The following is a 26,606-nucleotide window of genomic DNA, read 5'->3' as shown; positions in this document are numbered from 1 at the left end:
TGGATCCGGCCCTCCAGGATCGGTTTGGAGAACCCTGCATGCATGATACGAACTGTTAAGAGTCTAGCCAAAATAGCTGAAAGGCAACTCCTCACTCCTGCTTACAGTGTGGTGCAGATGGAAGGTGATCTACATAGGTTATCCCTGCCCTTTTCATCTTGAAAACATACATTTAAAATTGTTCTCACTTGCCTTCCACAAAAGACACACCCATTTAGGCTTGAGATATGGAAGTGTGCCTAAGTGGATTCGGACAGCCCCCGGCCATCGTTAGCACACGCCCACCGTGACGTCGGCCGTCCCCCGGACGTCCAAAGCACACAAGGTGTTAAGTATCAGTTTGAATATCAGACAGTGAGGTGCAAAGAAAGGTATATATATAGGCAAATATACATTCACTCCTGCTGTGATATATATACATGCTTATGAGTTAGAGGGTCAGTAACCCATTTTTACAAATGCTTGATCCCATTTCCTAAAATCACTTTGTGAATAAAGCAACAAATATAAATAGAACAAATAAATATGTATAGCTGGAAGTCTAAAGTAGGATAGAAAAAACTGTCTACATTGTAATGAAAGAATAATGCGCTATTGATGTAAATAGGCTTTGATTAAGCCTAGCTTACCAAAAATATCATTTTTAATGGAACATGAAAACAGAACCACCATCAGCTGGTGCACTTTGACAGATATGATATTTGAACACAGAAATGTTTTCCCATAGGAGGAAATGCATTCACACTTCTGCGCTGTCAAATGGTTGTAGGAGTCTCAGCCAACTGCCATGTGTATGTCCACCCCCAAACCTCATCTCAAGGTGAACTTAGAGCAAGAGGTGGGGGGAATTAAAGAAGTAAACTGTGAGGTTATCAGAAGGCAGAGCACAGATCCCTGTAGTAGGGGGTTATAGAAAGTTGCTAGTACATGTATCCACCACCCATTGTTTTTCCAACAACATGGAAGGTGCTAGCCCCTGCGGTTGGTTCCCAGCCGGATTGTGTAGGAGTCTCCAACTGCTCTGCCATGCACCAGCTAAAAGTACCGATTTGCCCTGTTGCATGGTTCAACTGAAGCTTGTGGTAGAGGTTATGAGCACTCAGCATGGATGTTGGGAAGGGGTTCCTACATTTTGTGAGACCACAGAGCGGCTTGCTCTAGGTCTACCTATTCGAGCAGAGAACATTGAGCTACAAAAACGCTACCGGCCTCTGTACACTAAGTGCACCCGCCCCGACCCCACCCAGTGATTGGTACGGTCACTAAAATAGACATTTGTATTCTCTCTATATTTACACAGATATAAACACTTTATCTTACAGGATGTGTTACATTGAGCAGCAGCATTAACAGACCAACAATGGAAGAGGCTTTCTGCAAGAGTTAGCACGCCCCCGCCACCCTCAGTATAAAAAATAAGCTTCCTTTAAAAAGGCATTCAAGCCTACATATAGGATATCTGGCTCCATCACAACAGATGTACAAAACCGATGCCTTTGAATGCAGAAGCATGCACTTGTGCTCTGAAAGTGGAAGATGGTGGATACTGAGCTCCGAGTCCCTCTTGCCCCATCTAAAAAAAACTTCAAAAATACAAGGGGCGAAGCCTTCTTTCATTGGCTGATAGGCACCTGAGAAAACCAGGAGGCAGGGGTTGAAGAAAAAAGCGAGAGGATTTTAAACAAAGGAACGCCTGGAAGGACGCTTCGCTAAAGGCAAGAGTTCACAAAAGAAGGGCAATGTGAAGAAAAGTTTAAGCAATTCCTTCAAAAACATATATTTTTATCAAATCAAAATAAAAAGGAATTTGGAAGAACATACTGGAGGCTGTATTCAACTGGCCATTAAAAACAGGTTGAAAAAAAACAAAATAAGCCAAGTTTCTTAGCTGGCCTTGCTTTGCCAGCAACAGGACACCAGTGACAGAACTGAACAGAAAGTGGGGGAAAAAACTAAAATTATCTTTGGTGGCCAATAGGTTAATGACAATTGACCCAAAAGTAGACTTTACTGAATTTGCTGACAGACTACAGAGCTCACAAGTTTCCCAGTTCCATGTCGACTAGTACAGCCAGTCCAGGTTTTTTAAACCCATTCCTATACTTTAATGTTTTTATTTATAAAGGAATGGGCAGGGCCACAAGAACCAAATTACAAAGAAAAACAACTGACTGCATCAGCCACTAATGAATGCATCAATATGGAAAACTGGAGAGCCCTGAAGATCGGTTCCTCTGAAAAGGAACAGCCAGAGACAGACACATGTCAGGTAGGCACACGCGACTGGCTCTGCCTCACCGACACCCTCAAAAGGGTCTGCCAGAAGGTATCTGAATTCCAAGTAGGCCAGTATACCTCTAAATTAACTTGGGGAGTTTTTCTGTACAGCTCAAACACTCTTCACCAATATGTGCTTAGAGATTATTTTGGAGAAACGTTAGGAAGGTTTCCACTGAGACCAGTGATCACAAAACCTCTCAGTGCTTGCAACCAGAACCCACCAAGTCCAGCTATCTGGCCCAAATAGTAAAAACATCCATATTTCCATATTTTCTGTGATGTGCGTAGAATTTCACATTGTGTCTTAAATGGTCCAAACGTGGATGATGCCTTCTGAACTTTGATGACATGCTGAAACAATGTGGCAGAATAATAAAAATCGAAAAGACAAGGGACTCCAGGTGCAAAAAGTCTGCAATGCAAATGTTTCGTCTGTTTTCCCGCAGGAGGCAAAGTAGGGTACAACACAACCTTAAAACACTGGTTACATATACAATTGTATATATATATATATATCTTTATGTATGCTCCACATATAAAACTTGGCCGCTGCTGCATCAGAAAGGCTTGTCTGGTTTATTTCCTTTGCCGTCCGGTGCCTTGCAAATGACGCTGTTTGTGTTTTTGCACCGGCAGCCTGGCCGGCTGGCTTGGTCGTAGCATTTCTGAGACAGCTTAATGCAGCCAGTGGCTGGCAAGTAACACAGCAAGCAGGGCAAGACTAGGGAGAGGGCACCCATGAAGGACCAGCGGGCACAGCAGTTCGACTGGCCGCAAGAACACGGATGGTCAGCACAGGACCCCTCGTCATCCTCGTTGGTGCAGTGGTAGAACACACCCTTAACCAGGCACATGCAAGTGGAATAGTTGACCAGGGACTGGGCCGAACACTCACACTCGTCGTTGCACACCCAACAGGAGGGCAAAGTCTGGGGGCTCGTGCACTCCTTGCACTTGCATTTGCCACATGCCTCACACAGAAGAAAGTGTTTGTCCAACTCTGTGGGCCCAGCACCCTTTTGGTCCTGCGGCTTGCAATTGATCACTTTGGGCTGTATCCGAACTGCTCTGGGAGATGATTGTTCCACCACTGGTGGTGGGGCCATGTGGTCCAGAAGCCTCTGGTCCGAAGAGGTGCTGCTGCTGCTACTAATGGAGCTAGGTCTCCCGCTGAACGAGATCCACGGGTGGGTGACATCATGGTCACACCTCTGCAGGTGCTGATTGATTAGCATGGGTTCATGGTGGCTCCGCGTGAGCTTTTGGCTGGCCAGTTGGACCAGCACTGGATTGTCAATGTAATCGTTTTCAATGTGGGTTGTTTTCACCTGGTCGATTGGAAGGATGGTGAGTGGATGCTGCAACCGGCCGTAGGGAATACGACTGTCCAACAGAGGCTGCACCATAGCTGAATTGGGAACTACGGTGATGTTGTGTGGCATCCGTGGCTCCATGTTTGTGATCACTGGGTAACGAAGCTTTAGATATCCTGAGAGGGCAAGGAAAGAAACAAAAATTACTAACTTGAATAAGACAAGAAACATGCATTTCATATGACTACATTACTGCATGCAACTGTGGACTAAACCAATGTAACATCACCAATGTAAAGGATACTTATCCTAGAAGAAACCATTGCTCGTTATCAGTTCATTGCCAACAGAAATGTTGTGAATACGACGTAACAGTGCCTTACTACGCGAGTACTAATGCGTGTTGGCCAGATAAGTCTAGCAAGGTCAATTGTCGCACGACACAGAAGCAGAGACAGAACCATTGCAACCTTGCATCATGTCTTCTCCCCCCACTCAACAAGAGACCATGCATTTCCACAATGTTGTTATGAATTTTAAGAGGGGAGTTGCTTGCTGTAGAAATCTTAATAAGGACAAAGAGCAGAGCAATGTCACGGATGTCAATTTAGCAAAAATCTAGAGGAAATGGAAGAGGCCCCATGCTTTCTAACCCCCTCCCATGACATCACAGAATTGATCCTTGGACCCACCCGTAGACCCCCAGGAGCCTCATACCTGCTGCTGAGGGAGTGGAAACACCAGAATATAAACAGGCCCGACTCCCATCTAGTGTTTGCCACTCTTTTAATGACCCTTAAGACTAGAAGGACTAAAACAGCAGGGGAGCAACTTCTACTTCTGGCTACACCCGTTTGATACCCATGGGCAATGTGGGTACGATAAGCACAGACTTTTTAACTCAAAAAACAAACAAGTTTTAGTTTTACTTTTAAAACAACAAGTACTCGATTCGATTCATAAACTTTATTCGATTCAAAATGATAGAATCACAAAAGTATACAGACCTTAGTTTAAAAAGAAGAACATAAGCACTCTGCTTCCTCTGCCTTTCAGAAGACCTTCCCTTCAAGTCGTGTGGGAAGTGATACATGCCTTTTTATAAAGGTCCAATCACAGCACAGGGCCGGAAGTTCCTTGTTGCTATAGGTGGGTACCATGCATCAAAATGCCCACGGAAGTGACATCACACATCTGACGCCAGAGGATTGACCCCTTTCCCCATCCATAGCTACTAAACTACATAAAGTTTGCTGCTGAGGGGAAGGGCGAGGAGTTAAATTACAGAAAGTAAATGGGGCTCATACACCTGTTAAATTTTTTTTCCATTCCTGTCGCTGCCCTTATGACCAGAGACCAGAGCAGCAACAGCAAGTCCAGGCGTAGCAACTGCTACGCCCAAATGATGTCAATGGTGGTAAATCCGAGGTGAGGGCGGGGCAAGCAGCTGCGTAAGGAGGGTCTTATAAAACTTTGACCCGACGCCATTGGAATCCCTAAATCACATCAGGAAATCCCCTTTGGGTTCTTCTAGTTACAGGTACCTGCCTTTAGGAAAAAACATCTCCTTTCAAGACCTTAAAAAAACAAGCAAACAAACCACTAGAAAAAGAAAACCCATTTGACTGGATTTCCCCTTTAAGGGTCTAATCCAACCTTAACAAAAACAGAGCAGTTTTGCCTGCATATAAACCATTGCTTACTGCTGTTTCCAATTTCGCTGAAAGCGTACAATTTTACGCTGGAACTCATCCAGAGATTCCACTGCAATGTAACACACGAGACCACAGGAAGTAACTAAAGTTAAATCAAAGAGCGGAAACAGCTTGGTTCAAATTTAGAAAGTGCACATTGTTTTTCTATTAGATGTACCATTTCCTCACTGGCTGACCTTCACATTATTTATTAATTCTATTTAAATCAATTTAAAAAAGAGAGCAGGAGAGAGAGAGAGGAAGAAGAACTAAGCGAAAGAGGCAGACGGGGGAGAAAGACACACACAAACTTACAGGGAAAGAATTTCAATGGCAGTAATAAGCTGTTAGTGTAAAACATTTGTTTAAAATTACAAATCACGCTAAAAAATAATTTGTACTTCTGTCCAAGGAGAGGGCGTACAAGGGAGCTGTGGAGGCAGAGCACTCTGGGTCCTCGTACATTTGAAGCAGCTTTGTCAACAAGGTCAATGCAGTGTTTTTGGTAAAGGGATTTCCATGGATAAACCAATGCATCATCACGAAATCGCAAACCCCAGCAACAATAGGTACCATCTAGTATGGGAAAGACTATACAGGCCTCTGTTCTCTTTTCAAAGATGCAATGAATCTCATGTCGCTATCCGTGTGTAGTGTGAGGCCAAACATATTCAGCTAGAGGGGCACTCTTGTTGCAGGGATCTAGGTGGATGCCATGTGCTTAATTGTGGAGGAATGATACGGTAGGAAGAAGGCCATCCATTGATGCAAACCTCCTCAGCGACTGCAAAGTCAGGTTCTCAAGATACAGAAAAGTGTGTGTCCAGAAATATCTTTCAAGAGCGCTGTATATACCTATTGCCCGCACCAGTCTTTCTTGAAACACAATGGAGGTTGGTATCAACGATCCCTTGTTCCGCCACCTTTACAGGGCTGGCCAATGTGACTGGTGGCTTTACGGCCGAGTACAAACTTGTGAATAAATCAACATCACCAAAAACTCTGGACTGAAGAGTGCTTTGATGAGCTGGAGGTGCAAGGTCCCATGAGAGAGCTAAGCCCTACCAATCATGAGCGTTGTAGAATACACTGATGAGATGGAAGCTCCCATGAGACAGCTAAGCCTACCAATCGCTAGCGTTGTAGAATACACTGATGAGCTGGAGATGGAAGGTCCCATGAGGGAGCTAAGCCCCACCAATCAAGAGCGTTGTAGAATACACTGATGAGCTGGAGATGGAAGGTCCCATGAGAGAGATAAGCCCTACCAATCATGAGCGTTGTAGAATACACTGATGAGCTGGAGATGGAAGGTCCCATGAGGGAGCTAAGCCCCACCAATCAAGAGCGTTGTAGACTACACTAATGAGCTGGAGATGGAAGGTCCCATGAGAGAGCTAAGCCCTACCAATCGCGAGCGATGTAGAATACACTGATGAGCTGGAGATGGAAGCTCCCATGAGACAGCTAAGCCCTACCAATTGCGAGCGGTTGTAGAATATACTGATGAGCTGGAAATGAACGGTCCCATGAGGGAGCCAAGCCCCACCAATCAAGAGCGTTGTAGACTACACTAATGAGCTGGAGACGGAAGGTCCCATGAGAGAGCTAAGCCCTACCAATCGCGAGTGATGTAGAATACACTGATGAGCTGGAAATGGAAGGTCCCATGAGAGAGCTAAGCCCTACCAATCACAACTGTTGTATTTACACTAGGCCTGAGTGAATATTCAATTACGCCAGAGTAATCAGAGTCATTTCAGTTATAGCACATTTAGAGAGGGCGAGCTGTTGCTCGCACGGCTGTTTATGATTTGTTGCAATAAAGCGATATTTTCTTAGCGCGAAATGCATCCTCACATCCATTTTGGATGCAAGGGTGCCTTCTTGCACTAACAAACTAGCTGGGGGTATGGTGGGGGAAATCCTACCCTAAGTGCACATTTAATGAGCGCAAGTGACTACTCGAGCTGCTAATCATGTACTTTTTGCCTTTAGCGCTCTTTCTTAGCACAAAATGCATCCTCGTGTCAATTGTGGATGTGATGGGGCATTTTTGTGCACAGGAAAGTGCTAAATTTAGAATCACTCTTCTCGCACAATCTCATTTAATTCTACGGTCATTACACGTGATTACCTTACATGGATTTACGCGAGTTACGGTCACCCCAAATTTACACAGTTTGTGAACATTGTGTTACACAAATAAGCAAAAAAGACTTGAACTGCACACCTGAATCATCTCTAGGGACTTCCAGGCTACGAAAGCGCGACCCAGGTTCAGAAATACTACACTATTCAATCTGCTCTGGTTCTAAGTACTCCTGGTTTTTGGCAGGTACGGCAACTGAAGCGCAGGGAGTTGAAAGAAACTGTCCAGGTGAAGCCCTCCTGAACCACCTCGTCCTATGTTAAAATCCTAGATGGCTTCTCAGCCAAGCAGGCTCACAGCAAGACATTGGGACCAACAGCCTGTCTGAAGCAGGGGTCTCCAACCTTTTCTGTAATAAGAGCTTCTTATGTTCAATTAAGCTCATCAATAGCGACTAATATTATTAGTATTGTAACAATGTCCACATCAGACAATATGACATTAGTGACCACCATATGCAAGGTTACTACCAGAGATCACGACAGCGCTTCAGTCATGGTTGCCAGCAATAATGTAAAAAAAAAGGCTTTGTCACTATGGAGTGTCTCTACATGGGTAATGAATAACAGCCATAGCGAATATACCTCTGGTACCAAGGTAATAACATTTATAAAAAGTCTCCTCAATGCCACATGATTTATCACTCAAATATCAGCTTTAAATATACTTTGGAAATTGACACGCTTTCCTTAAATATCAATCAGCTCATGAGTTCTGAAAATAAACACATTTTCTTCTTGAATACACTCTCAATGTTGGCATATATATATATATATATATATATATATATATATATATATATATATATATATATATATATATATATATTAATTTAACCAAGCAAAGGGTCCTAATTTAGTAGGGTTGGTTGCACACGGAGGAGCACCTTTCAGGAAGCTGGAGAGCTACCAGGAGCTCACGAGCCACTGGTTGGAGCCTCTCCTTGCTGCACACACCACTTACCATGGACTCTCTCCACGCCAAGCACCTACGCATCGTTCTGCTCCTATGCTACGTTCCTCACTTCCAGTCAAACCTCAAGGTCCCATAAAATACAGAGAATTCTACTATTTGTCTGGTCAAGTGTGGGAAGCCAGGATTAGCACTTCGTATCCGGTTTCAAAAGTCTACACACTTAGACCTTGGCCTAGTTGATGCACTGAGTAGAAAGACGTCCTTCTGAGCACTTGACACCAGTTGTGGCACAAGTTCTAGAATTAGATTATCTGCATAGATGCCCCATTTTCTGAGCCACACCCACCTCCATGGCGCTTTGCTGTGGCATATTAGGCTCTAGAAAGCTGGTACGGTGGCACCAAGCACAGGCAAATTATAAGAACCCAAGAATGTCCTTCAAACAGAGGTGAGTTTCACAAAGAGCAAACGTAAATCTGTGAAAACTAAATTAACGAATTAAAGCAAGGCAAAGGTACCTAGCAGCGGCCTGCGGAGAAGGGGTGTCTGTTACGGGGTTGGACCGAATGACGCTACTTTCTCCACAGGTTACCCCAGGGCACCATTTTTTATTTTTTTTTAATTTTCGCCTAAACGAGACTATAAGAAAGGGTGGGTTGTTTTGCGCATGCCTTTGGAGGACAGAGACAAAGACTTTACATTCGCCTCTACTGGAAAGCGTCACGAGAACAAACACACAGAAGGTGTCAGTCCGGACCCACGTAGGGTCACAGAGAGGCCGGAGGGGGTCACTGAAAGGCCAGAGGGTGGTTACAGACAGGTCAGAGCAGGGTCAATCGTCTACTGTAAAGACTGCTGAGGAATTTTCGGTATAGCATATCTGACGCTCACGGACATGCGTGTCCCACTTACCTACGCATTTATCGAAGAAAATGTCTCTTTTGAGAAGTTTGGCAGCTTCCGTTGTAGGTGAAATTAAGCTAGGTTGCATCAATGCTTCACCCTTTTACGAAAGTTAATAAAATGACGTTTCGTACTTGGTGTAACCCCGGGGAAGGCAGAGCACCTTTGAGACAGGGCTAGTCTCCAGAAGTAGCTACACCCACTAAGGAGGAGTAGTTTACACATGAGTACAACGCACCCGATTCACAGAATAAAGTAGGGTCGAAAATTGCAAGGTAAGGGGGACCATACTACTCTTACTCAGGCCTAAATAGAGACGAAGCGGGGGTACCTAAGGAGTGGTCGTGGGCAGGCAATGCAAACGACAGCTACAAAGGGGGGGGGGGGTGGACTTTTCAATCACAAAGACCACTACAAGGGAAAAAGTAGAAAAGTTCGTTTATTCTACTCTTGATAAGTGGACTTTTGAAATGGGTTAGGAAATCATTTTATAGAAAAGAAACAAAATAATTCAAAGTAGTTTCTTCAGACATGTGGAGCTTTCGGACTTCCTGATGGACCTCTTGGAAACAAGCCAAAAAAAGAAGCCACACCAAAAAAATACACTGGAACGTTTCGATTTGCTGCAGAAACGGACAACGATCGCGTGGGAGCAGCAATGACTTTTCATACAATTAGTTTCTTAAAAAATAGAGCGCATAGATTTCACAAGAAGATAACACATAGGCTACTTTTTTTTTCTTTTACAAATCTTGTTCAATTTTCGAATTAAAGAATGTAAAACTGGGGTCACTAATTTTTGCAGACACTCAAAATGTGCAGTCTCCTCCAGTTTCAGACTTGTGAGATGTGTTAAAGGAACTAGCCAAGAACACAGACCTATAAATGAATGGGTTGAAAGTGTTCATCAGACGAGGTCCCGACAGTTTCCAACTCCCATCAAGCACCCACGGATACAAACTGCGTTCAGTCTTTGCCAATGCCCCCCTAATTGCCCCTTTCCCAATAAATACTGGGACCGATCCACAAAGGTTTGGGTGAAAATAAATGTTATGCAAGTCACCGTTTTCTTATGCATGTGTGTCCAATTACCACATTTTTGTTAATTTACATACTTTTACCTGCTTATTTGCTTAAAGTGTACATGGCCTGCACAACCCCAAGGTTAGCTGGGAAGTGAAGGTAACATTCTCGAATAATGGTATTTCTTTACCGTTCTGAATGCTCTAAAAGGAACATTTTTGGGGGTGTAGTCAGTTTTTTTTTAACTACAGCCCCTTACTGTTGCATACATGCTGCACAATCGTACACACATTTTAGCTGCACTTCTACTTTCTTTTGGCCATAATGTAAAAAATTGTTCATGCACACATTTCAACTTTTGAGTGACAAAGCCTTCTTTACCTGAGGAGAAAGCGCCCCGAGTCAACCCGCAGGGTTCATAACCAGAGCTTCCGCGCACCTGAGCCTCCATGCACCGTCAACCATTTCTAAGCAGTCCTTGCTGGACTGGAAACCCACACCGGCCTCGCCCACAATATTCAAACCATCCCCACAATGCAGGAGGCAGTAACCAGGATGGGGCCATGGAGGGGTTCATAGCTGGGCCCATACACTCTGAGGCAGCCCCCTAGTCTGCTCGTAGCTAGATCGCTGCCGCCCATCCATCTGAAGGTAGCACTCTGAGGCTGCTGGGGAATGCCCAGGTGACAGAATGGCCAGTCCGGCCCTGCCTAACGCAGGCCAGTGCTGCTGTTGCAGGTGGCACAGGCAGGCAAAGCATGCCCAGAGTCAGCAGAGGTGGGGGGGGGGGGGGGTTGAGGGCATATTCACAGAGAGCATAGACTCTGGGTCTACATCCTCGTTTCCAGTCGGCCTTCGAGCTCGCAGACAGAATGGCATTTGTTGGCGTGAGTCAGGCACTCCTTGAACTGTCTCGCCACTCCAAGGGCATGTCACCACAGGCAGCCGCTTCTCTGTCCCTTCAACAGCACATGCTGCCTGAGCGCAAATTTAGCATGGTTATTGCTTCAAGAATAAATCAGAAAAAACATTGTTTTGATTTGATTTGATTTAATTTAATTGGATTTGATTCTCTCAAGTGAATTGTCTATCGATACTGTATATTTTGCCATGTAAAAGCCTTATTGTTTCTCTTTTGTTCTGTTTGTAGAAAAATCCAATAACGTTCTTTAAACTAAAAAAAAATTAACACAAAAAGAATTAATTAGTTTGCACCAGGTTTTGCATGAACCTTGGTCGAGACCAGGGGTCCACAACCTTTTCGAGTTTCCGAAAAATCTGGCATAACTCCTGGGGGGTAATGCCTGCCCTTTATCTTTCATTATTTATTTCTTTTGAGTTCTCACTGCCCTCTTTCTTGGTTCCTCTTCTCCCGTAGTTTGCTGTGTTGTAACTATTACCAATTCTAAGATTGTCGTGTTAACCATCTAATTTGTGTTATTCAGTTATCTGTATGACCTTTGTGTCGCTGCTGTCCTTCCGCAGCTTTAAGTGTTTGGCACATTGAGTCACTGCTGTCCTTCTTATAGTGCTCATACCTTTCAGTGTTTGGCACTTTGTGTCACTGCTGCCCTTCATTAAAGTGCTCACAGCTTTCAGTGTTTGGCACATTGAGTCACTGCTGTCCTTCTTATAGTGCTCATACCTTTCAGTGTTTGGCACTTTGAGTCACTGCTGTCCTCAAAGTGCTCAAAGCTTTCAGTGTTTGGCAATTTGTGTCACTGCTGTCCTTCTTAAAGTGCTCATGCCTTTCAGTGTTTGGCACTTTGAGTCACTGCTGTCCTCAAAGTGCTCATAGCTTTCAGTGTTTGACACTATCTCCAATTCTCACATAAAAATAAAATGTGTGAGGGTGCCAGCATCTCAGAAGCCCTCGCCACGTTTTACAGGTGGGAATGCATCTTGCTGGGTTGAGTCACTGGTTCATCCTCTGCTGCAGCCCCAATGCAGGGTACCTCAGGATTTCCAGTGACTCATTCTCAGTCAGGATCTGAGGAATTCGAGACCGGCCTTTCAGGACCTCAGGAAGGCGCACACAGACAGCAATATCCTGTTAAAAGCAGTTGTTTATCCTGCCCTCCATATAAGGCACAAAATCTTAGCTTCTACGCTCCTCCAAGGAATCTGGAACCCTGCACTTAGATAAAGCTTGTACCCTGGTTGATTCTGGCTTCTAAGGCACGAGGTATTCTTCAAGGCGCAGTGCGCCGCTAACAGCCGAGTTACCTCAAGCTCAGTCTAAGCTAACTTTGTGGAAAGAACTTGAGCTCCTGACTCAGGAGTCCAGCAGGTAGGCGCTGCTAACTGGTGGTGTAGCACTACACAACTGCCACTACTCACTCGGTGAAGTGAGTGACCCTGCTACTCTGAAAACACACATCTTTAGGATCAGGTGCATGCTCAGGCCCTCCGTACCCTACAACAAGCAGGATTCACACACAGAGGTGGCTTGGGACATCACTAAAATGCACCTCTGCCAACAATCTGACCAACGGGGACACCCATGCAGGCACGGTGCCAGCACCATCAAAATGGTGCCATGCCAGGTTATACCCACAGGAAGGTTTGCCCATTGCCACCAACAGGATAAACTGACACAGACAGTTGAACTACTGCACCTAAGTGCAACACTTACTGCGAGAACAGATGTGGACTCTTAAAACAAACAGAAATGTGTACTCCTGGGTTTAATAAGAGGCGGCGCATTCTTCTGGAGGCCATGGTGCCCCAACCCCCCCCCCCCCCCCCCGACCCACTTGCATAAGAGTTTTGTGGATATTCCACTAAACATGCCATAGGGGTAGCCAATAGCTAGGTTAACAACAAAAAGTATGTGTCGTAAACGGTCCATCAACTCAACTCAACTCAGGAGCTATGCCAAGTTTTCAGGATATCCAAATAAATTAAATGTACACACTTCGAGTCTGTATGGAAGGACTTCATATAATCAATGGGCATCTTAAAAATCTGGCCTGGATCCAATGTTCCAGGACAAGAGTAGGCCAACCCCGCACCTGCATAAATCATGCATATAATTCGTGTAAATGTTATCCACTCACAGCACAATATCTTATTCCCTCTCAGTGGTATGTTTCACCACTCCATGCGCGTGAGCGAGGTGGTGGCAATGTACCGCACAAAACGCTGCAAAACCACTTTGAACAAATAAAGGAAACGCCGCCAAGTTTAACGCAATAACAAGAAACAATGCCTAAGTCTGCAAATTATAGGAAGTCTTACATCAAAAGAACCTTTGACAGAATTCCTGCTATTTGACAAGAAAATCCAGTCTGTGGCAATCACTTTTTTTGCAGAACTGCTTGTTTGCCCCTTAGCAAAAAAAAGCATGAAAGAGGAATGCTGCTTCCAAAGGGCGCGCGCTGTAAAGGTCGCGTGACAGGGCATTATTGTGAGAGGGACTTTCTTCAGCAAGCCGGATGAGGAAACCAGTAAAGTAATCTCCTGGTCAAATTAGGAATGTACACCTTGAGGGTAAATATCCCGCGTCTCCTAGACAGCAGGCAGCGGAGGGTGGGGGCGTGGGAGACTTTTTTTAATGGGCTCCTGGCTTGCACTATGAACATAGAGCGAAATTGTGCTTCTGAGGCAGACACAATGTGTGTCTAGCAAGTCAGCCCGCTATCTCCCTGCAAAACAGACTGATCCTGTCATCCTTCTGAGGTCGAGAAGCACAGAGTAGCCCGGATGGAATTAAAAAGACCTCTACCAGCAACTGGGTCTGGGATTCTGCTGAATCTAGTTTCTGTGGCACAGCTGTTTGGACATCTGTGGAGAGCTACAGAGAACATCCCAGTTGCGTTTTGAAACTGGTTTGAGTGTAGTAGTTTCAGACTGCGATTCCTGTTTGTCCGCTGAGTGAACAATAATCATAAACCTACTTGATCGAGAAGAAATATGGCCTAGAGGATACTCACTCCTCGGATGCTGCTTAACAAGGTGGGGTTCCATTTGCATTCTGGGAGTTGTAGCCATGGCTCACTGAAACTGGACTTTAAAATGAAGGATTAGCAATAGAAATCCAGGGACTAGACAGTGGATCTCTTTGATGACAAGAAACATCTGGTAACCAGGTTCAGACTGGGACACAGAAAAGGCCCGGGCACCAGAATAAAAGTGGACATTAGTGCATGTTTGCAAATTGGGGCTGTTTTGAACTTGTAAAGACAGAATGAGTGTTATGCGAGGTATGGAGGTGTGCATGGATGTTGCAGGCAAGTTTGCGTTATTATCTTGGAAATCAGCTGTAGAAACTGGCCCAGTAAACCATAAAAATAGGCGAAACAACGGTCCACACACAGGCCTGTCAGACCAGCCCATCAGGCACTGCCTGACTACCTAATAGACCAGTCCAACCCTTCTAGAAACCCGACGCATGGCTTGTCATTCCACTTTCTTTTGCAGTATTGAAAGTTTAGTGCTAACACCGTTAAGTTGGAGGGGGCGCCCCCCTCCCAATTCCCAGCACCTACAAACACGCCCAGCACGGATGGCCACCTCACACCATGTTATCGCCGACACCTTTTCAAGTCTTGGACTTTCATGTGACCGCAATGCATTCTGGGAGCTCACGTCTGGATTGCTTCCACTGACCTAATTAGATTAACACTTCTTATTGCAAAAATGTGTGTGATGACATGCAGCGAGGTGGCCATACCGGCAGAGTCTGCGTTGGTTAAAAAGCGAGGCTTGATTGGAGTGTCACGTGTAACACGGAGGCATTAGGCAGCTGCTTTTAATCTCACCTTCTGTGGGGCCAGTCTTGGCGCTATGGCCCATGGCGCTATAGCCCTTTATCGTGTCTGCTAAATGTTCCACATGAGCAACACACGTCCAGTCAGCTCTGTCATTTGAACTTCCAGACCTACACATCAGCGGGCACAGAAATACATGCGATATTCAGTGAATCTACACATAAACATGATATTACCTAAGAAACAAAAGCACTGTGCAAAGGGCCAGTCCCCCACTTTCCCTAGCCGTCAGTCTAACTCTCTTCAGAAAATCCTCACAAGAATGTCCTCACCAGCTCCCTCCACCTCATTGACGTCAAGGTACTTTTTTTAAGGGTTAAAAAAGGTACACTGGTGCTCCGAAAAAATGATTTTTATATTTAAACGACGAGTTAACACACAAATACAAACACGTTTCGCCCATAACTGTGGTTATCAGCCTCTTTTAAACTGATGTTTTATTTGTTTGAAAACGACGCTCAATTTTTGTAATGGGTTTTAATTAACTGTACAATAAACATATTTACTTGCTTACTTGCCATCACAAAGTGTCTCGTGTAAATGTATCGATTTTTTTTAACTCACCACGGTTCTGATTTTATCGCCCTCGGAAGGATGAATGGTTGGGCTCAGCAGAAATGATAGTTTTACAGATCTCTGCCGCAGGCGCGCAGCCCACCGAGCTGCCTTTGCGGCAGCCAGTTGTTCCCTTTCTGTGATCCCGCCACAGGGCAGGGTGAGCGTCTGTCCCCGGCCTGACATCCACGTCAGCCGGTGACAGGGCTTCCCAAGCTATAAAGAGTCCCAGGGCTCCGCGCAATCTAATTGCGAGTTTCCTGTGGAGATTATTCCGGGCCCGAGTTCAAGGCGGCTTCCTGTGGGTAAGTACATACAGGCGCGCAGCCCGCATGAAAGGCCCGGCCCCTGCGCCTTGTTTAATCAGGTGTCTGGGGCAGTGCGGCCCGCACAGCTGCTCGACAACTGCCAATCTGGCCCCGGGGCGGGGGGAGGCGACGGCCCCAAGCAGCTACTGTATGCCCCACCCCCTCCCCCACCTCAGGTCAAGGGGATCTCTCAGCACATTTAGAAACACCTGGAGGTGGCATTGCAAGTGTGATGCAAAAGCATTAAAACCTTAAATAAATAAACAACTAAGTGTGATAACGCCTAGCTCCAGGGAGGATAAAGCACCGCTTGTTGCAGGGCGGTCTGTATCTTAGGGGTCAGAAGTTCAACCCCTGCCGGTCCTTGAAGGATGGGGAGGGCGAGGGTTAATAATGTATCTGAATTTTAAATTCACCAGGGGCTTTGGCGAAGGTGACGACGCACACTGCAACCCAGCGACGCTGCAATGTTCGTCACATTTTGTTTCCTCCAGCAAAACCTACGTTTTTAGGCATTTGTGTACATTCTTATACACAAGCTTATAAAAACTGGCTACGTTTTAAATGTAAGTACCAGAATGCAAAGAAAAATACGGACTAGTTCAGCTACTCACCTGTTATGACTTAAAGTTTCACTTTTCAATTACAGACGCCCGCCTACAAGGACCGGGATGTTTTTTGAAAGGAACAAAACAGCCTGAAAGTCACTCTTAAGACATGAATGAGCCATGACGCAGCTCCGATGAACATTCTAGCATGCCATGACACGTGTGTGTGTGTGCACGTGTGTGTGTGTGTGTGTGTGAGTGTATATCAGTTGGCACAGGGTCACGACACTGCAGTTAGCAACAGCATGTACATTTCTAATAGGTCGGTCTCAAAACTCCAGAAATATGTATGACTCACAAGTTATATACATCATGATGGTTTATTAATCCATTCAGAACCCAGACTAGTTTCTCTCAGGCACATTACTAGGGATACTCCTTAACTATCTGTTCCCACAGCAAGGTAAGCGTCATAAAACGTTGTTAATATAGAAACAAAAGTAGATGACAATATTAAGACAGAAGGGCAACGGGAGGTAATGCTTGATACTAAAATTCAGTAGTGGGCCATTTGCTCCTCAGACAGCTGTGCATTATATTTAGGTGCGGTGCTGTCTTGCCAGCCTCAAGGAATCCTACACATTACAACTGCATTCATATATACAGAGGGACTTTGGATAACCCCTCTTCATTCATTGGTTTCTCCAACTGTAATTCCTTTGCTGTTTCTACCCACTACAGCAAGGAGCAATGGATCAGCCCACTTCAGCCACTGGTCTCCTACACGCTGAGTAAGGGACATTCTTTTGAACCACATGTGCACATCCGCCTAAAAAAGAAGTGCCAGGGATGGTGGACAAATACTTTACCGTTTTTTAAAACCTTTAGTTTTCTTAGTCATTTTGATGTGTTTAAACTGTGCGTTCAGTTTATATTAATTGAAATGTAAAAGTTAATTGTATTTGTAATAATAATCATATTTCACTATAAAGTGCATTTAAACTGTTAGGGGTTTCTATACCTGCTTTGAGTACATCTGTCTGCTAGGCAGCACTCTAGTTGCATTACCATTATATGAAATGCTTATTATTTTTTATTACACTTATAAGTAATAAAAATGTATTGCAAGCGTAGTGGCACCACGTGTAGTCAGATGTTTTCTTTTTTGTGACATATTCGTCCAACAGAAAAAAATAACTTTAACAACTAAACCTGCTTACCAAGGCCAGACATTTTAGTTTTGCCAATGCTTGTTCAATTTATATTCCACATAACACTTAGACTGTTCAACACGTGTTCATAGTGGGTTTTGCAGCTCCCTTTCCGAAACATATGTTGATTTTACACTCCCATACACATTATCACGCCGTAAGACACCGTGGGAATATCACATACGAAGCTTTTACGAAAACAATGTCAGCACGAAAGACTAGATCACAAACCAAGTAATATGGGCAGGTAGAACGTGATGCACAAGGTAACTAATACTCATAATCCTGACGTTTCTCACATTTCCAACCGATTGAAGTTTTTCGCCGCCTAGCGGCGGAGACGAAACTGCTAATCAATATTAAAGACGCGTCCTGTCATAATATTAAAACCCAGTACAGGACACAAAAGTCTTCTGAACAATCGAAGGCTAACGCAACAGGTGCGATTGAAGAACACAGAATCACGTGTTGCAAGATGTGTCCAACACACTGCATAAGCACAGCACTGAGCTATGGCTTTGGAGCCTGCACTGTGAGGCTGGGACAGAGGCAGTCACATGGGCACGCCTGGTTTGAATCAAAGAACTCTTTCTTCATTCTAACAACGCGTTTTTGCTCCGGGGAAACAAACAACCTTCTGCGTATTCAATACTAGACTGCGTCTTCATGTTACACATAGTTGTAATTCCTCGAATGTGTTGCCTATGCAGCGCGTGTCTTCAGATGCCGGTACGTCGTCCAGCCTCTCCTAGGATCCGCTAATAGGACAAGAGGTAGCAGAAGCAACAGATCCCAGCATCCCAAGTAAATCCCGTTTTTGACCATATAAGTATTTCTGAGTGACGCGACCTGCAGACTCAACACGGACCTCTGCTGCAGGCAGTTTATTAACTGAGCCATCTCATCAGACCAGCTAAACACATTTTTCCAACTCTTTAAATCATTATAGAAGAATTTCCAAACTTTTCAGGAACTCTGTTATTACTATGGTATGCTGGGGAGCAGGCCTTGCGCGCACATCTAGGAGATGGACAACATAGCTGGAATTTACTTTACAAAATTCAACGTCGTCATGGTTTCAAGCATCACAGTCACAAGGGATCGAGGATACAAACAACAGTCACAGAGGATTGCTGCTACAAACCACACAGCCTCAATAAGATTGCTGCTACAAACCCCAGTCACAGGAATTACTGCTATAAACCCCAGTCACAGGGATTGCTGCTACAAATCTCACCAGTACAAAGGATTGCTGCTACAAATCTCACCAGTACAAAGGATTGCTGCTACAAACCTCACCAGTACAAAGGATTGCTGCTACAAACCTAACTGCCTCAATAAGATTGCTGCTACAAACCCCAGTCACAGGGATTGCTGCTACAAACCCCAGTCACAGGGATTGCTGCTACAAACCCCAGTCACAGGGATTGCTGCTACAAACCCCAGTCACAGGGATTGCTACTACGAACCTCACCAGTACAGGGGATTGCTGCTACAAACCCCAGTCACAGGGATTGCTGCTACAAACCCCAGTCACAGGGATTGCTGCTACAAACCCCAGTCACAGGGAATGCTGCTACAAACCCCAGTCACAGGGATTGCTGCTACGAACCTCACCGGTACAAGGGATTGCTGCTACAAACCTCACCGGTACAAGGGATTGCTGCTACAAACCTCACAGGTTCAGGGATTGCTGCTACAAACCCCAGTCACAGGGATTGCTGCTACAAACCCCAGTCACAGGGATTGCTACTACAAACCCCAGTCACAGGGATTGCTACTACGAACCTCACCAGTACAGGGGATTGCTGCTACAAACCCCAGTCACAGGGATTGCTGCTACAAACCCCAGTCACAGGGAATGCTGCTACAAACCCCAGTCACAGGGATTGCTGCTACAAACCCCAGTCACAGGGAATGCTGCTACAAACCCCAGTCACAGGGATTGCTACTACGAACCTCACCGGTACAAGGGATTGCTGCTACAAACCTCACCGGTACAAGGGATTGCTGCTACAAACCTCACTGGTACAAGGGATTGCTGCTACAAACCTCACAGGTTCAGGGATTGCTGCTACAAACCCCAGTCACAGGGATTGCTGCTACAAACCTCACCGGGTCAAGGGATTGCTGCTACAAATCTTGGTCACAAGGACTGCTGCTATCAACCTCACCGTCATGAGGAACTGCTGATACAGAACCTCAGTCATGGGGATTGCTGCTCGAGATTCCGACTGTCGCAAGCGATCGCTGATATAAACCTCGCGGGTCAAACAGGATGGCTGCTACAAACCTCGCTGCAACAAGGAATTGTTGCTATAAACCTAATCGCCACAATAGATTGCTGCTACAACCTCAGTCACAAGAGACAAACCTCCTTCGCAGTGGATTATTGCTGGTGCAACTATCACTCCCTTATAGCCTATCACATTTCAAAATTGGGGAGCAGTGATTGGCCAAACACTTCTGCGCAGGGGGCAGGGCACCTCTGCCGATCCAAAGATTATTCCAAAGAGCTATCTGCCCTACCACATGAAATTTGCTGATCTCCAAGGAAAGAAAAAGGCCCGGCTGGCGTCCAATCCATGGCAGATATGACTGGTGAAATCCAACCATTGGAAGAACATGCCTTGTTGGGAGAAGTCTGCTGCACCCATGAACAGAAAGATTAATTCGAAGTATGGGAAAACCTACTTCAATGTTGCGGCATTCATTACCCTATCACTAAGGCACAAGCTGCACTTTGGGAATGGCAATTTCCTATGGAAAAACAGTGGTGGGCATTATCAAAACTTAAGAGAAAACTTAAATACATCTGAGTTGATAAAATTCACTATTGAACCGATACCACTTGACAAAAACACCTGTTTAATGAAAAAAGGGGAAATAAAAATACATTTTGGCACACGATCTACAAACCATGATCAAAGCAATCATACATTTGGCTGCATTAAGTTGTCATGGAAATTGTGCTCTTCCCCAAATAAGTAGAATGTGAGACGTTTTCTTCAGGAGATTATAACATTATACTGCCTCGGGAAGAGATGCACTCCAAGTAGTGCATGTATTAAAAACTATAACCTCATATTAGGAGATATTGCAGTATGTTATTGATTATGAACACACTACACCTAATTACAATCCCAGCTCTCCCTATTACACCCCGTTGTATGATTCTGATGGATTATTTACTGATTCCTGGTATTTGCCCACATTGTTAGATATTTAAGTGCAGTGTAAACATTTTTTACATTTGTGTTGCCTTAAAACTTGGATATTTCATCAGTCAGTTGGAATAGGAGGGATCCGCCCACTGCCCTGCATCAGCAATATGTCAAACACAAGCAGAATCAGTCCTAGTGCACTGAGGATAGCTACATTTTAATTATTTAGGATTAAGTGCAATTAAACAAGGTGGCACAAGCGTAAGCTTCTTAAATCAGGTGGACTCCTTGTTCCTAGGCCTGCGTGCAATGGGACCTCTCTGAGCCTTTTTCCTGGCAGACACGAACCACCAGTGGGTGTCATGCACCATATAATTCAAATTCACTCGCCGCTTCCTGTTGAGACAACATCTGCTTAACTTACAAGTTAACCACCCAGCCAGGCCCCTGCTCATGAGAGCTAGCAACTGAAAATGTTTGCCAAATAAAGGTATCGTGGCGGCGTCACTTGTATTTTTGAAGAAGCAAACTGCATTTGACAACAGGTACCAATATTCGAAGTCAACACTTGGTGAAAATTCTGTCTGGAGGCGGCGCCCTGGTGGTCCACCAAATGACCTAACTGGCCAGTGTCCTGCCACCCCAACTAGAGGGTCTGAGACCTAGAAAGCGGGCACCGAGACATGGGGGCCTGTGTGCAGCCAAGCCCAGGCACCTAGCTCTACAGAGTCTCGCCAAGCCCAGGAACCGGGAAGTCTCCCCAATTCGAGGCACCCAGCCCAGCAGGGAGTCTCACCAAAAACAGACACCCAGCCCAGCAGGGAGTCTCACCAAAAACAGACACCCAGCCCAGCAGGGAGTCTCACCAAAAACAGACACCCAGCCCAGCAGGGAGTCTCACCAAAAACAGACACCCAGCCCAGCAGGGAGTCTCACCAAAAACAGACACCCAGCCCAGCAGGGAGTCTCACCAAAAACAGATACCCAGCCCAGCAGGGAGTCTCACCAAAAACAGACACCCGGCCCAGCAGGGAGCCTCACCAAAAACAGACACCCAGCCCAGCAGGGAGTCTCACCAAAAACAGACACCCGGCCCAGCAGGGAGCCTCACCAAAAACAGACACCCGGCCCAGCAGGGAGCCTCACCAAAAACAGACACCCAGCCCAGCAGGGAGCCTCACCAAAAACAGACACCCAGCCCAGCAGGGAGTCTCACCAAAAACAGACACCCAGCCCAGCAGGGAGTCTCGCCAAAAACAGACACCCAGCCCAGCAGGGAGCCTCGCCAAAAACAGACACCCAGCCCAGCAGGGAGTCTCACCAAAAACAGACACCCAGCCCAGCAGGGAGCCTCGCCAAAAACAGACACCCAGCCCAGCAGGGAGCCTCGCCAAAAACAGACACCCAGCCCAGCAGGGAGCCTCACCAAAAACAGACACCCAGCCCAGCAGGGAGCCTCACCAAAAACAGACGCCCAGCAGGGTGCCTCGCCAAAAACAGACACCCAGCCCAGCAGGGAGCCTCGCCAAAAACAGACACCCAGCCCAGCAGAGAATGTCGCCGAACCCAGCTTCCAGCAGAGCACGGCGTCTCACCAAGTCCAGGCACCCAGCCCAGTGGGGAGTCTTACCAAGAAACGGCACCCGCCCAGCAGGGGGTGTCACGTGGCACAAGCACCCGGCCCAACGGGGTGTCCTACCAAGAACAGGCGCCCAGCAGGGGGTGTAACCAAACCTAGCTTGCAGCCCAGCAGGGAGTCTCACCCTGGCCCAGGCAGCCAGTCCAGCAGGGAGTGTTACCAAGAAGAGGCACCCAGCCCACCTGGGGGGTCTCAGCAGGCCCATACACCCAGCCCAGCGGGGAGTCTTACCAAAGCCAGGCACCCAGCATTACAGAGAATGTCACCAAACCCAGCTTCCAGCCTAGAAGGCATACTCACGAGGGCCAGACTCCTCGCCCAACAGGGAGTCTCGCCACGCCCAGCGGGGAGTCTCACCAGGCAGTGTGCCCAGCCGCACGCCAAGTCTCGCGGACAGGAGACTGGCACCACGCAGAGCACATCACCGGTTGTTAAACCAGCGCACACGGCGGTGGGACCTGCCTCTGGGTGACATAACCGGTGCTACCCTTACATTACCCCACTTTATCAACAATCATAATGACGTCAATAATGACTGTATAGTATAGTGCACTCAAGAAACTGAGGTGGCCACGACCACTCCAATAGCAAGTATTTCTATGACCTGTCCATATTATCAATGTTGAATTATATAACGCATATTCACAGACGTTTACTCTTCAGTTACAGGAATCACTGCTTCCAATATCAACAGTACCAATGTTATCGACCTCAGAAGAATGACACGCCGAGTTGGCCCTCTGGGGCTCCGACCCGCAGGCTGCACTGCCCTCAGATCTCCTCAGCAGACACGTAGACGCGGAGGGCCGGGTCACCCAAACAGAACAAGCGCTCTTTCCCTCCGCCTCCAGGGAGGCCGCCTGCCTCCTGCCGTCTGTCTTTGCAATCCTCGGGCCTTGCTCCCGGGCCTCCGCTCCCCCCATTTCCGGACCTGCTGCTAATGGTTTTTCAATCTACCTGGTGTACTTCCTTACCACTGTGACATTAAGAGAGGTGGGTGGAAAGAAGGGGGCGGGGAGTCCATTCTATATTCAGCAGCTCTGCCTGGAAATGCATTAAACGCCCCCCCTCCCCCTGCATCCGGTGAGCGCACAGTGACCCCGCCATCGATTGGCGGATCAATTCGGATGATGGCTATCTGTACGATTAAAAATACATAATGTGCCGAGTGCTGAAGCATGAATCGTATCTTATGAATGAAAGTCCTCAGGCCTTGTACTCGGGAGCCTAAAATCCAACATTCTGATCGCGACACCCCCTTTTACCTAACTGTCGGACTACGTTATCTTATTCCACTTTAGGCTTTGCCATTCTACTGCGAGGGGGTAAAGTGGGCTGTACCACTTTTTGCAGGCCTCTTCAGAGCCATGGCAACGAGGTGTAACAATAATAGGATACCTTGGAATATATGTTTTTTACATCAAGCTGTATGTTTCAAGCAATGCAGGCGTTAAGTGTCTCATTTTAACGTCACTTCTCATGAGTAAGGTATAACCAGGTAATCTTACGCGAAGACAGCACATTGGGAGAAAACACAACTGACCAGTTTTTCAAGAAACGTCCCCGAGTTATTTTAAAATACGACCTCTCTTCGGGCAATGGATAATAGAGGCCTTCAACGCGCACTGTCGATCTGACATTGAGGGAAAATACCCAAAGTTTGAACCCAGGACGAGTAATAAAATAAAAACAAAAAAGGGTTAGGCCCCACCGTGTACCGCGCGACATGTAACAGAAATCGTGTCATGGCGTCAGAAGGAAGACGATGGGCTTTCATAAAAATGCGTATGCACAGTTCTAGTGTTTGTGTCTCGGTTCTTTGCAGATTTCTATGCAGATGTTTTCAACGACTAACCCGAAAAATGCAAGGCCTCTAGTCCAAACTGCGACAGTCATTTCCATAGGAAGGCCAGACTAATGTACAGAAATCACAACCTAATCGAAGAACTGGGGTTTAAAACCGTCGGTGGCAAAAAATAAGACCTTTTTTTCTAATGTAAAATGGCCCTTCCTCATAACCCCTTGCGGCCCTTTCAGAGGACCGAAGCCTCCTGTAATTGCCATTAAAACCGCACACAGATACAGGCTGCGTCCGCTGCAGCTGCGAATGCAGAAATAATACAGATTGTGTGCGGGGTGGGGGCCGTGTTTTTCCATTGACAGAAATGCAAATCGCTCCCAAGGCAACGAGGCAGCGAGCGGCGGCGGCGGCGGAGGACGGGAGGAAGCCCCGCGGTCGGTGGGTGAGGAGAGCGGGCCGGGGCGCTGCTGCAGGCCCGGGGAGGCGGCCGAGGCCGGGGCCCTGCACAGGGCGCTCCGCCGTGGGAGTGCCACCTGCCCCCGGGTGCCTCCCTCCGTCGTACCTGGGGAAATGATCCCTATAATGTGTAGGGTGGCATGTCCTAGTATTGCTAGCTCATCGGATACGGCCCCTCGTATTGTAAATGTGGCCTTCTGAGACGCGACCCAATATTGCATAGAGTCCTGGAAAGTTAGGTGTTTTCCCTTGCGACAGTATGTGTGGCTGGCGAGAGAACGGTATGTACCCCTCCTGACCCTTTGACGTCAGAGAGAACCCCAATCTCCAGTTGACTGTAATGATCAGGGGTAAGACCCCCCCCACCCCATACACACACGTTTATTGGCAGGGGTTCACCCAGAAATCATGCACATACACAAGCAGGCATAGGACAATGTCTTCCATGCATAGCATGGTTACTGAACATCGGCATCTCCCACACCACACAGTATAAGCACTTTAATGACAGTCCCTGCTGCCTAGATTGCCTTTTGGTGGCCGGAGACACCAGCCTGTTAAGTTGTGGTAAATGTTTCTAATGGACCTAAAGTACTGTAGGCCTTGCTTGGGTGACAGGGAGGAGGGCGCCCCATTGGCATCTTTTTATGTAGCATTATGTGGCGCGTTTTGGATGTATCACTAGTCTTAGTGTGGCTCGTTGGGTTAAGAGGGTTTGTAAGGCACACATTGCTTCTAGGCGCTACTGATCAATGCTGCTCTGCGAATTGAGCCGTTTAGTGAACGGTGTACAGAGAAGAATGCTCTTTAGGTACCTTGAGACCACACATGCAGGATTTGGGACTTGTCATGTCCACCTGGGCTGCCTTAAAAAGAGAACATATACAGCGTACGGTCACTTACATTTACCTGTAGGCACTAGTACATGCATTAAATGAAGTCCCTCATTTAAGGACATGGCGGTTGGATAGACGGAGGGGAGTTGAGAGGGTCTTGGTACCACCTTGTGCCATGGCGATTCTGTGGATGAAGCTAAAAGAGGGCACTCTACTAACAAGCTGCCTCTAGGCTCTAGACGTGGGCTGTCTAATGAGACCAGGTGAGCACCGACTGCCATCTTCTAACCAAATAAGTGACCCTCACTGGGCCGGAGAACCAGCTTGGTTAGTAAGTGTGCAGTAAATAGAGCTTTCTTGGAAGTACTGTTTATTGGCAACACCATCAACACAAATAGACAGAGCCCCACCAGCCTCTTGCAGTCAGCACGCAGAGAACATCGCATGATACCCTACAGGGCTCGCCCCCAGCCCCACTGCACCACTGCCAGGCCATCTTGCTTCTCAACTATGGTACCATAATAAAGCTGAACCATCTTAACATTCTGCAAACGCCAACACTCCCACAATCGTGTGCCTTCAAAATCCACACATAGCCAGCAGCAGACCGAAAAACAGTAAAGGGACAGCTTGTCGAGGCACGTGTAATATCACAACATTGCCTGTAGGTCTACCTACCACAATACGTAGATATATTATTGTGGTGACTATGATTTTTTCGCGTTGGCTAGTTATGTTACGCGCGTTCATCCAGCACATGCTGCAAAAAACATTGTTTATAGGCGCTAGGGACGACTGCTGACGTAGTGGTGGCACATACACCGCTTCCTTATTTTGGCGCACGGGCATTAAAAAATGGACTTACCCTCGAGAGGGTAAGAAGGATCATTCCCGCTGGTGCCAGGTTTGTCGTCCCCAAAGACGGGCTCAGCAGAGTCCCTGAGCAAGCATAGGTCCGGCTGCAGTCACTGTTGCTCCCACTGCAACCAGGAGTGCCCTTACAGCTCCTGGTGCGTCTGCTCCCGCTGCTGTCAGC

The 26,606-nt window shown here is 46.5% G+C and overlaps 1 protein-coding gene across 1 annotated transcript; it reads right to left on the bottom strand.

The window, feature by feature from the left end:
• On the bottom strand, positions 1-26,606 carry SPRY4 (sprouty RTK signaling antagonist 4). Its single transcript, XM_078653067.1, has 2 exons — positions 26,436-26,606; positions 1-3,769 (listed from the first exon to the last, which is right to left on the bottom strand). The coding sequence occupies exon 2, from the start codon at positions 3,732-3,734 to the stop codon at positions 2,838-2,840; it is 897 nt and encodes a 298-aa protein (XP_078509193.1). The 5' UTR covers positions 3,735-3,769; positions 26,436-26,606; the 3' UTR covers positions 1-2,837.

The sequence above is a fragment of the Lissotriton helveticus genome, chromosome 7 (genome assembly GCF_964261635.1).
Source record: "Lissotriton helveticus chromosome 7, aLisHel1.1, whole genome shotgun sequence".
Classification (NCBI taxonomy): Eukaryota; Metazoa; Chordata; class Amphibia; order Caudata; family Salamandridae; genus Lissotriton; species Lissotriton helveticus.
Note: the sequence above shows the minus strand (reverse complement) of the source record. Positions and strands in the feature narration are given on the sequence as shown.